General features: G+C 34.9%; 1 protein-coding gene across 1 annotated transcript in view; it reads left to right on the top strand.

Annotated features, from left to right (window-relative positions):
- LOC103609726 (collagen alpha-2(V) chain) overlaps window positions 1-12,926 on the top strand; it is a gene marked incomplete at its 5' end in the record, with an annotated part of 41,147 nt that overhangs the window by 18,798 nt on the left and 9,423 nt on the right. The window contains 12 exons of the mRNA XM_008594017.1: window positions 220-327; window positions 841-894; window positions 1,426-1,479; window positions 2,143-2,304; window positions 2,969-3,076; window positions 4,170-4,277; window positions 5,352-5,405; window positions 7,354-7,461; window positions 8,114-8,167; window positions 9,535-9,642; window positions 10,220-10,273; window positions 11,293-11,400. Of these exons, the coding sequence (XP_008592239.1) occupies window positions 220-327; window positions 841-894; window positions 1,426-1,479; window positions 2,143-2,304; window positions 2,969-3,076; window positions 4,170-4,277; window positions 5,352-5,405; window positions 7,354-7,461; window positions 8,114-8,167; window positions 9,535-9,642; window positions 10,220-10,273; window positions 11,293-11,400 (1,080 nt within the window). The remainder of the gene's footprint in view (window positions 1-219; window positions 328-840; window positions 895-1,425; window positions 1,480-2,142; window positions 2,305-2,968; window positions 3,077-4,169; window positions 4,278-5,351; window positions 5,406-7,353; window positions 7,462-8,113; window positions 8,168-9,534; window positions 9,643-10,219; window positions 10,274-11,292; window positions 11,401-12,926) is intronic.

The raw sequence follows: 12,926 nt of genomic DNA, 5'->3' as shown, positions 1-12,926 counted from the left end.
TTTAAGTATCTGTTACAATAAAAATGTGGTGGGATAGCTTATTTCTTCAGTTGTCTTCAAATATCTCAGTAAGGCCTCTTTTTCTTCTTCTATGCTTTAATACTGATTACAAACCACCCCTTTTCAGTGTATGATTAAATGATATGTTAGTAATAATTGCTATAAAATACTTTGTCTGTAGTCTTATAATCAATTGCTCATTTCTACACTTTTCTATAGGGTCCTGATGGGCAGCCTGGAGTAAAAGGTGAACCTGGAGAGCCAGGACAGAAGGGAGATGCTGGATCTCCTGGACCACAAGGGCTAGCAGGATCCCCTGGCCCTCACGTAAGCTGAAGAAGGCAAACTTAAATATGGAACCCAATGTTTGTAGAGTACGTTCAGCCTATTTTGCTTTACTACAATGCTCTCTTTTAAGTATCTGTTACAATAAAAATGTGGTGGGATAGCTTATTTCTTCAGTTGTCTTCAAAAATCTCAGTAAGGCCTCTTTTTCTTCTTCTATGCTTTAATACTGATTACAAACCACCCCTTTTCAGTGTATGATTAAATGATACGTTAGTAATAATTGCTATAAAATACTTTGTCCGTAGTCTTATAATCATTTCTACACTTGCCTATAGGGTCCTGATGGGCAGCCTGGAGTAAAAGGTGAACCTGGAGAGCCAGGACAGAAGGGAGATGCTGGATCTCCTGGACCACAAGGGCTAGCAGGATCCCCTGGCCCTCACGTAAGCCGAAGAAGAAGGCACACTTAAATATGGAACCCAATGTTTGTAGAGTACGTTCAGCCTATTTTGCTTTACTACAATTCTCTTTTCTTTGTTTCTTTCTATTTAGGGTCCTAATGGTGTCCCTGGACTAAAAGGTGGTCGAGGAACCCAGGGTCCACCTGTAAGTTTGTTTGATGCCTTGTGAATAATGCACAGCTAAGTCTAGACATGTGCTTACCAGCCATGTAAAAGTTACTCTTCATCTGACTGTAATAACAAATTATTACTTGTTTCAACTATACAGTAGTGCAAAGTGCAAAGGGTATTTAACTTAGACGGAGATGTGGGTTAAAATCAGTTTTGTAATCTTGTAGACCCAGCTGCCTCATATGTATTACAAATATTCTATTATCTATGTAAAGGGATAAGTGAATAATATGAAAACACTTCATATAACTCATTTATATAAAATATTAATGTGATTCTAGCCATACACGTGAACGTTCAAGATACCTGAAAAATGGAAAGAAAAAAATAGTTCTCCTACCAATTAATCCAGATTCATTCTCACAAACATAGGATGCATGCAAAGAAAAAATATATTGGTCACAGCATGAAAGGGAATCTAAAGGCTTAAGTTTTCCTCTGGAAAATACATGTAACAAGTTAATACTATTATTTAAAAATTGCTTATATGATGTTATATGTTTAGGGTGCTACAGGGTTTCCTGGTTCTGCTGGCAGAGTTGGACCTCCAGGCCCTGCTGTAAGTCAACTCACTGATTCAACCCATTGATAGTGGTATAATTATATGCATACACATGCATATCTATCTGAGTTATTTATCCCTTTATTTAATCCCTTAAAGGCTTGATTTTCTGTTTAATGACTCTTATCCCAATAATTCATACTGGTATTTCATCAAAGCATATTCACATTTAATAATCCAGTATTACAAAGGAGTTTATTTGTAAGTCCCTTTTAGCCCCAATGTTGGATGAATATTTTATTTTAGTACTAAATACTAAGAGTATTATGTGCTAAAAATCATTCTCTTCAATTAGAAAGCATCCCTGATACTTTCTTTAATAAATATTATTCTTATTACAAGATCAGGTTAGAAAGAATAAAATATATATTCATTGTTGGAGAAGAGTCTTAAATAAGTTTGAAAATTCAGGTTAATTTCACCACTTTTTAAATGATGATTCAAATTGTCTGCAAATAATATTTAGACTTTCTTCTGGGGAATGAATCTACAGCTGTGTTTTCTTTGTTTTGTTTAAGTCTACTGAATGACTGATTATCTAACAAGAAAAATGAACCTGCGAGGCTTGGACATCTGCCTCTGAGGCAGACGTCATGCTTCAGTCCCTCTTACTTGGCTTCCACTTTCCCCTCCTGAGTATTTCTTTTTATGTTGTACTAGGGAGCTCCAGGACCTGCAGGACCTTTGGGAGAACCGGGGAAGGAGGGACCTCCAGGTCTTCGTGGGGACCCTGGCTCTCATGGGCGAGTGGGAGATCGGGGACCAGCTGGCCCCCCTGGTGGCCCAGGAGACAAAGGGGACCCAGGAGAAGATGGGCAACCTGTAAGTTTGGCATCTTTGTTTCAGACTACCTCTGGTTGAGCTATTTCCAAATAGAAACACATAATCACTGCCACAAAGAAACTGTTTAAATATTATGCTGGGCACATTTCTAAATCCTTTAAGTGCATTATGCTCTATAGATGTTAAGTTTGCACTAATGTACTCTAGGAAAAGAAAGCATATGTATAGATATAAAAAATATGACAGTAATGAATATTGCATCTAAAAATTAAACTGAAAAAATTCTTTGCTAAATGTTCTCTTTGAAGAAAATTAATAAAATATGTATATTATTTTATTTAATATCCCAGTGCCTCTAAATATTAATGTTTAGATAGATTACTATTTCTTTTATTTTTAAAGTTTCTTTTTGTCTTTTTAGAGAGAATAAAAATATTTCTCTGAGTAGTTACCTCTTTTATTCAGTCAATATTCATATTAATTTTCAAATTCCTTTCCGCCCGATGAGGTTTCACCTTAAATAATTTTAGAGGCTCTGTTTGTATTACAACTTATGATGATTCATCTATAGTATGCCTTTGTGAAACAGAGAACTTTTTTAAAAAACCAAAAGTCCTGTAAAGTTATGATCAATCTATTGGAAATTCTTTGGATACAGTTTTGCCCTTGAAAATTTCTAATTATAGTTTATCCTCAACATTAGGGTCCAGATGGTCCCCCTGGTCCAGCTGGCACTACTGGGCAAAGAGGAATTGTGGGCATGCCTGGGCAGCGTGGAGAGCGAGGCATGCCTGGCCTGCCAGGCCCGGCGGTGAGTAGCTGCACTGGTCAATATTTCATCTAATATGTGCAATATAATTTGTGTGGAGAGAATTGAACTTTTTTTCTTAATAAATAGATTTAATTAGTCTTATACCAGCACAAATTTTAAATTTCTTAAAAACCCTTTGATCTTAAATGCCAAATTCTTAACTACCTTGCAAAGTCTTTGAAAAACATATTTGCTTAACCCTGGGACTAGAGAAGTAGGCAAATAAGGATATGGATTTTTGGTGACTCTTAAATCTTTCTTCAAAGATTAAAAAGATCCATGGAGCTAGAGGAGGGGGATAATCTCCTGGTGAGTAGGTAGCATCTTTTAAAATGAACACGCATAACAAAAACCTTCTTATTTCACAATAAACCATCAAAGGGAAGAAATAGTTGAGCTAAAGTAATATTAGAGGTGAATGTGGGGTGAAATCTAAAGACTCTGAAGGTAATCTCCTGTTCCCTGGAGGGTGCTTAGCTACCTCATATTCCCTGGAGTATGGATAAAAGTTTGATTCAATATTAGCTTTGAAGAAATTAAATTTTACTGCTGAAAGTTTACAATACTTGAGAAGAAAATTAGTGATGTTTTTATATGGAATATAGACAGAGAGATATAATCCTGGGATATTGGGGCTAAGAGACATCTGAGTAGAAATCTGAAACCAGCAAATTAGGACTTATGGGATGTCTTATTGTTATCAGAAGTAAACTGAGGACCTGAAAGTAAAAATCTCTCATTAGTGAGACTAAAGTACCAGAAGACAGAAATAAAATGAGCAGTAGTGAAAATGGATGATGCAGATTTCAGAAGGGCAGCCAGGACTGACTCTGGTCCATGTGATTAGAACCCAAAATGCATACCTGAACTGGTGGCAACGATGCTTTTTGGTGTCTTTGATATGTCAGGAGGAGTGTGGTAAGAGGTGGACTGCCTCTAAGAAGGTATTGCAGTGACATAGGTGTTTCAAGATAATGGACAATTATTATTATAGGAGGGACTGAGACATCATTTGAATAAATATAGCCTTCATGGGAAATGGCATTCTTACATTTCTTCAGAAGCGGTTGACATATTTATACTTTTATTTCAGGGCACACCGGGAAAAGTAGGACCAACTGGTGCACCAGGAGATAAAGGTCCACCTGGACCTGTGGGACCCCCAGGCTCCAATGGTCCAGTAGGGGAACCTGGACCAGAAGTGAGTATTGCAGTAAAAATACCTCTTGTTTTCTGGGTGTCATGGGGACAGATTTTTCACTCAGAGATTGATTTAGAAAAAGCGATTGCACCTTTGACCTAAGGAAGCTTCTTAGTGATGTTATTTGAGGCACTCTACTTCCCTAGGGAGTTAGCTAAATGACATAAAGAAAAGGTAACTGAGATTGGTGTCTTTGCACTGACTTTCATCTGCTCTGGAGCTACGTCTTTTAGTTGATTTAGGTTGTTGCCAAATTGTTTTGAGGGTGAAAGGACACATCCATTTATCTTTCCTCTTGCTATTATTTCATTATGTAATGGCATATTTATCAAAATTGCCAAGCTTTATAGTGATAGGATTAATATAACTATTACAGCTGTGAAAAGGGCAAAGTAGAGATCATTGTACTTAAATATCACTGTAAGGTAGCATTATGGTTGTCATGTTTCTTTAGGCTCTTATGTGAGGAAATAGGGTTTCGACAGGCAATTTGAAAAGTTAAAGGTTGGGATATCGGTGTTCAGAGATTTAATGAGTGAATCACCAGTCAGTGTCACATTTTCTTGAAAAAAATAATCAATGGTTTTCAGAGAAATTTTTGATTAAATTGTGAAAACATAGTTCTGGAAAATATTGAAATAAAATAGGGAGAGAAGACTATATATTTTAAAAAGGAATTTAAATAATCTACTCAGTTTTCTGATTTCAAAACTTTAAGAATATTATTCGGATAAACTTAAGAAGTGTAAGTAAGAACAACCATTCATTGATAATACAAACAAAACATAAAATGGCAAGAATGTGTATTTATTTCAAAATAGTTGAGAATTGTTTTCCTTTTTAAAATAAGAAATAGAAATGAAGAATTTAGATTAAGTAAGAACATGTTAATTTTACAAGCAATTCAGAATAATAGAAAAGATGGCAGAAGCCATTTTTCTACTGAGATTTCCACAAATGCTAAATTATATTTACAGAAGAGACGTGTAAAACAGGATGTCATTTTTCCGACAATTGGAATGAGATTTTTTTCATTACTCACCTAATGAGTTTTTCAAATATTATTCTTTATAGGGTCCGGCTGGTAATGATGGTACTCCAGGACGGGATGGTGCTGTTGGAGAACGTGTAAGAGCAATTTCACTGATTAAAAAATCTCGAGTCATGTAAATCTGAAATCTTTGTAGTTTAGTATTACACTAAAAAACTCGCATTTATTCTCAAAGCTCCAATTCAGTTCTGATATATCTGATAATAACAGCCCTTTTTGTAGGGTCATAATTTTGGTAAATCTTGTAAAAGAAATGAGATTTGAATAGACAGCAAAGTAAGATGGCAGTTTTTACTAGAGTACAAAAGTAAATTTCTTTCATCTGTTGTACAACATACAGACTTTGGATGAAGATACATATGGAGTGTTCTAAATTTCAAATTCATTCACAAAAGTGTGAAAGCTGAAATAGAGCTGTGACATCTAAATTTCTCTACTCACCCCCTAAATTGAATAATCTCTGAGGATATAAGCCACATGGCTTTCTAAACATTGTGTATTTCATAATGTGTTTTTGAATTAGACATATACTGAACTGAAAATAACCCCAATTTTATCTGAAGCTCCCATCCCTTTTGGAGCACAGTTGTCTCAGGCTACATATCAGGCTGCTGAAGGCAAAAATCGCCCCAACCCCAAAGTCTATTATGAGGTAATGGCTTTTCTATGCTAAGGGCTCATTATATAGCAGAATGGGCTTTGGAGCCAGAAAGAACTGATTTGGAATCTCGATTCCCTAAGTAACTGGTTATGTGATCTTGAGCAAGTGTTCTGAACCTCGGTTTTCAAATACTTTAAATATGATTAGTATCTATAGCATTTGTATGTTAAATAACATGTTTAAAGAACCTAGTACAGGGTAGGCACTCAAAAACACCCTCAGTCTGACAAAAAAGGAAAGAAAGAATTTTGGGGAATCTTGGGCTTTCTTCATCTACTGTAACCACAGGGACTGCAAATTCCCTTGGTGTCTGGGCTTTTCTCTTAGTCAGTACTTACTATCTAGTGTAGAAGTCTTTAAAGATTTTGCTGATGCATTCCCTGAAATAATTTAGAAAATCTATGAATCCCTATGCACATTTTAAGTTGTCATCACATATTTTTAAATCAGAAGTTTAAATAGTTGCAAAGGAGGTAATTCCTGGTAAATTCCAAATATGCCTTAAATGTATTTTTTTTTTCATGACCTTGGAGTGGCCAATTTAGCTCATTCAATTCATTATGTGTCTGTTCTATAATGTAATTCTCAAAGTTATCCTGGTTGCCAAATTAATCCCTTAATTTTTCTAATCAAATAATTATTTTCATATATGTTTATATAACAGTGATCTTACCTCTGACTTCTTAAGGAGACAAGTAATATTTGGAGCCATTTCATGATTGGGTCATCTGGATAAAATAGGAGCAGACTCTTCCTTTCCAAATCACTCTTAGCTTTATTCTCAAGTGGAAGTCCCTCAGTGTTTGGCTAGAGGTATTTACACCTCGGGGCCTTGCACCATGATAAAATTGCAGATGGTATGATGCCTACTTTCCTTTCACAAAATGACAGAAGGGTAATTATTAAAGTCTAAGTGGGGAAGGATGCTCAAAAATCAGTTTTCTGAAAAAAAACACATATAAATTTCAAACTCTGGAAGGTGCTTTTTAAATAATTTTCCTTGTTTTCCCATTCTTTGGAAAGTCTTTGTGTATTCCAAGTGTACAGGCACTCCAGTTTGATGACTGCTGGTTTAGGAAACATGTTAATTTCTGGAGGTGACCACTTTTACACTCCAGTAATCTCGACTGTGGGAGCAATAGGGTGCAGACAAGGGGACTGATGAGATCTGAAATTGAGGAGAAGTAATATTATTCTTTGCAATTTGATTTACTAATTAGTAAATATAAGTAAAATATAAGTAAAACGATAAGTAAAAATATGTTTTTAAAAGGTGTATTTTTTTCTATTATGAATGATATGACATGTATATTATTATTTTAGAATAAATGTTAAAAGAATAATATCATGGTTATTCTTGTCAGGGGGATCGTGGAGACCCTGGGCCTGCAGGTCTGCCAGGCTCTCAGGGTGCCCCTGGGACTCCTGGTCCTGTTGGTGCTCCAGGAGATGCAGGACAAAGAGGAGATCCGGTAAGGAGGGAGTCGATTTCACACTGACAGTTCTGCACACTGATATGCTGTAAGCTACACATATGCGTGCACACAACCACACATGTGCATTTGGATAAGAACTCTAAACAAAGACTGTTAAACAACCAATTATGAATTAATGTATTTTTTTTTAGTTTTAAAGGAAACATTTCATTTCTAATAGTTATTCAAAGATACTGATGCATTGACTTCCACCATCTAAAGATGCTGTGATTTATAGAAAATGTAAGAAGTATATAAAAAATATATAAGTATGACAAATTTAAGCAAGTAATGTCTGGTAATCAACTAAGATAATCTTCATTCAGTGAAACCAATGAATAAAATTGACTATGAAAGTGTCATACAACCATACATGTGCATTTGGATAAGGACTCATTACAGGAAGTAATGTCTGATAATCTCCTAAGATAATCTTCATTTAGTGAAGCCAGTGAATAAAATTGATTATAAAAGTGTCATTGCGTTACAGTGAGCACATTCTCACCTACATATGGACATTGGTTTGATTTCAATTAGCCATTCAAGTATACATATATATATAAGCATCCAACTACATTTTGCCATCCTATATCTATATAATATGTGCATATCTTTTTTACATGCCAATTTTTGTGAAAATTTCTTCTAGGGTTCTCGGGGTCCTATAGGACCACCTGGTCGAGCTGGGAAACGTGGTTTACCTGTAAGTTCTCTGTTTTTCTGTAAAACATATGTTTTCTTACTTAAAATGTACTCCTAAAGAAGTATGATTTAAGATTCATAAAAAATATCAAATTCCTCAAGCTTAAACAAAAACATTAATTTAAAATAATGAGTACATATTTGTTTCTCTTTTTTAATTGAAAAACAATTGATTAAACATATTTGTGGGGTACAGATGCTTCTATCATTTTAACACAGCTCCTCTGAATTGAACTATGAATTCTTTCAATAATCAATGAAGTCTTTCAGAATCACAGTTTTTTCCCAAAATAATAAGAATAATAGTGCATTTCTCTCATAGCTGTTCTTAAAATCACAAAGGAAAATGGATTTGAAAGCTCTTTGTAAACTTTGAAAAGTGCTATTCAATATTATGTTTTATTTTCAACTAGACTTTCCTAACGTTGCTCTGATCATTTTGCTATTTGCAATCTCTTTGAGGTTAAACATTATTATATATTTGTCTTATTATGAATGAATTATCTTATATGGTCTAATAGGTAATGTTTCTTTCATATTCCTCATATAAATCAGTGATTATACTCATAAAGAAAAAAATATATCCTTAAAATCATGACCATATTATTAAATCATATTTCTCAGCTTTGATTTGACCTTGACTGGCAAAGATTTCATGGTTGCATGGCATGTCAAATGAATGGTTTTCCAACCAGTTACAGAAACAATGTAGTTTTTCTTTCAATGAATAAACGAATTCTAGTAAATAATTTAAATAGATGATTTCTGGTTTAGTTTATTTTCAGTTATGACACTTTGGGGTATCCCCCAAACTAAAATAATCTTTCTAACATTCTTAAAACATTCAGGCTGATATTGGTATTCAAATTTACATTGCTGTATGAGGGTATTTCAAAAAGTTCATGGAAAGATTCATATAATTTTTTAGTTCTATTTTTCCACGAACTTGAATATAGTCTCATTTTTTTTATTATGAAAAGCTTTTTTACTCTCTGACAATTAGGAAATCCTAATTTTGATAAAGAACCAAACAAAATAAAAACAAAAAACAAAAAAGGAAAAACCCTGAGATCCAGTTCATTTGATGATTCCAAAGTCAGATTAATAGGGTTCCAATTCTTTTTTAGAAAATTCTAAGTACAACAGAAACTGACCCTATAGTAGGTGACCCTATGCCACTTGTCAGTTTACTATGAACCAGTGTACCCCTGGAGATGTTTTTATTCCTAGGTCTAATGCTATTTAGATAGGTAAATAATTCCATATAAAATACAATATTTAAAATAGCAGTAAATACAATTGTAAATTATAAAATTGTAATCAATTACAGTCTCAATAAGTAATATTCATCCATGATTCTATTTCTAGGGACCCCAAGGACCTCGTGGTGACAAAGGTGATCACGGAGACCGAGGTGACCGAGGTCAGAAGGGCCATAGAGGCTTCACTGGTCTTCAGGGTCTTCCTGGTCCTCCTGTAAGTAATTCCTTTAAGTATTATTCTGCCCTCCATGTGAAAATATGCAGGTATCTTGACATGAATATTTATCTGTCATAAAACAGATGGATGTTTTTGTATCTTATTTTTTTAAATTTTTTTAAAGATGACCGGTAAGGGGATCTTAACCCTTGACTTGGTGTTGTCAGCACCACGCTCAGCCAGTGAGCGAACCGGCCATCCCTATATGGGATCCGAACCCGGGGCCTTGGTGTTATCAGCACCACACTCTCCCGAGTGAGCCACGGGCCAGCCCTTTGTATCTTATTTTCATTTCAAAGAATATCTTGATGAATAACTACCCAGTTACTGATATAATTGCCCATATATAAGCTATAATTTTGCAGGGAAAAAATAAAGCAAAGAACTATATTTACCTTTATTCCCACAGTTGTCTTTAATATTGGTCAATTCATGTAGACATTGTGGAGACTGATGACCTTATCAAAGTAGTTTATGAAGCTGAAATCAATGACAGAACACTTTAAAAAGCTGAGAACGTCACAATGCAGGACATAATTACTTTGGCAACATTCTACATTTTATTCCTACTTAGGGTCCAAATGGTGAACAAGGCAGTGCTGGAATCCCGGGACCATTTGGCCCAAGAGTAAGTAACAAAAATTAATAAGTTTCAGATGTAAATAATAATGCTGTTGGTGACATACTGCTAAAGCCTGAGTATTATTTTCACAGTTTTGAAGCTGGAGTTGGCTCATATTCTCTTAAGTTGGCAGCAAACGTATGAAACAGACCATTCAGTAATTAATTTTAAGTAGACATATCCTGAAATATGACCTATTACCTCATGGGCCACATTAAACTCTCTTACCTAGAGTTTGGATATATCCATCTGTTAGTTCATTCTCTTACTTTCAATTAATTTAAATTTCCATTAAACTTCCATTCTTTGAAATGATGTAAGAGACCCACCATGATGTGGAGACAGATTTTGAAGATTTTGAAGTAATTGTGATAATTACTCAGAAGTGGTTTGCATAAGGCTAATTTGGAAGCAAATCATAAATAATGTCAATATTTGAAGCTTTTAGAAATTCTACATTAGTATTAATGCAGTCTCTCATATGTGATAAAGGTGATAAGACAATTGACCCACATATTTAGAAAAATAGAAAAAAAAATTCTAGAAAAATCAATTAGAAAAAAATTCTGCTAAATCTAAATACAGCGTAAACAAATCATACATAAAATTGAGAAAGGTAGTATAAAAATTACTATGATGTCATAAGATTTTGGGGTATAAGCACACAAATTTCTCTTACAAACAAACACTTCAACTTCTGTCATTTTCTTATTCCTAGGTAATTGAATTTCCAACTAAGTTTACAATATTTGAGATTTGATGAAATAATTACCAATAAAGTAGATTACTAGTCCACCGAAGTTTTTAACTCATACTAGTCTTTTACCATGCATAGATGATGGGAAATTCATGGGTGATGAAATCATAAATGTTATAAAATGCCACAAGTTCATTTATTTGTTATTAAGAAAATGAATCTGAGAAATCATTGCGATAGCTTGATATGTAAAATAGTTATTTGGGTAGAGAAAGGCATTGTAAACTTTTTTTCATAGAAGCTAAAATACAGTATTTGTTTCTTTCAGGGTCCTCCAGGCCCAGTTGGTCCTTCAGGTAAAGAAGGAAACCCTGGGCCACTTGGGCCAATTGGACCTCCTGGTGTGCGGGGCAGTGTAGGAGAAGCAGGACCCGAGGTAAAGTCACAATGGTTTGAATGCAAGAAATGCTATTGGGTTCAATAGGTTGGCATATTAGTATGTTTCTGTTGCTTATAACAAAATACACTGGGTATTTCATAAAGAAAGTGGGTACTTTATAAAGAAAATGAAATTTATTGCTTACAGTTTCTGAGGCTAGAAAGTCCAAAGTCTATCTGGTGGTGGTGACAGTGTCACATTGCGAGATGATGGAAGCAGAGAGAGCAGAGAGAGAGGCAAACTCTTCGTGCTCCCCTTTTAAAGCCCTCCAAGCCATGACCACTATTTTTAATCCATTCACTATGGCATGGTCCTATAATCTAATCATGTCTTCAAGGCTCCATATTTCAGTTACCATAATAGGATTTCCCACCCTCTTAACAGTCACAGTGGGGGCCAAGTTTCTAATACATAAAACTTGGGGGACATAATTCAAGCTTCAGGGAGTTTTGGGAGGAAATAAGATAATCTACTACAGTTGAATTCCATCCAAGTAATGCCCGTGCAGCTTGTTGGACAAGAGAGTTGAGGGATCCTGAAAACAAACCTAGAAGTCACACAAGAGCTTGTCTCTTAAGAAACTATTTCAAATATCTTAATAAGGGTTGTTTAGAGTATATAAAATCAGAGTCCAAGGCTGTGACTTAATGTGATACCAATGTGATACCAATGAGAGCAGATTGCAAGTTATGATTGTATTTATAATTAAAATTTTTTAAATGTTGCTTTGCTTTAAATAGCAATATTCTTAATGTCTGTGAGATGTATAATTTCATGAAAACTTTATGAAAATGCTCAAATAGTAGGAAATTAAAGTTTTCTCCATTGAAAATGGCATTTAGAGAGGGTTTCAATTAAAACTTTTCACAAAAAAATTCCTGTAGTATTGACTTCGGGATGATATTAAGCTCTAAACTACATCAGTTAGACTCTTGCTTCTCAGGCGTTTGGAAAACCTCTTCATACACGTATCTTCCATGCACACATGTACACATGTGCATATGTATGTATGATCTTATGCCTCCCTCTGATGTTTCTTTCCCTTTGGTCTTATTTACCTTCTCCTCCTTATTTTGTCTTTTCCCCTAATGGCAATGCCATTAAACTAAGTATTTCTTATTCATAATGTGGATCAAATAGCCTAATATTTCCTACGGTCAAGAGGAATGTTTCTCACTTATTTATTGCTCTGTGAGTAGAAAACAGTAACGGATTGGAATACCTTTGATTTATGTGGCTCTCGATTGACTTTATTTTGTGGTTCAGTGGTCCTTGAGAGGAAAATAACCTTTTCCTCTGCAATTAGCATAAAGGAAGGTATGGAATCAGGAACTTAGAGAGAGAGAAAGAAAAAAAAAGAAGCGTATCTAACTAGCCTTTTGAAGGTGAGGAAACATTAGCATTGAGGTTAAGGCAACTTGTCCATAGCCATAAAACAAGCAGCAGAGCCGGGATTAGAACTTCATCCTTCTGACTCCCAGGTATGTGATCTCGACATGAGATGTGGACCTTGTGCCTCTTCG

Source organism: Galeopterus variegatus, unplaced genomic scaffold, assembly GCF_000696425.1.
Source record: "Galeopterus variegatus unplaced genomic scaffold, G_variegatus-3.0.2 Scaffold10000, whole genome shotgun sequence".
Lineage (NCBI taxonomy): Eukaryota > Metazoa > Chordata > Mammalia > Dermoptera > Cynocephalidae > Galeopterus > Galeopterus variegatus.
Note: the sequence above shows the minus strand (reverse complement) of the source record. Positions and strands in the feature narration are given on the sequence as shown.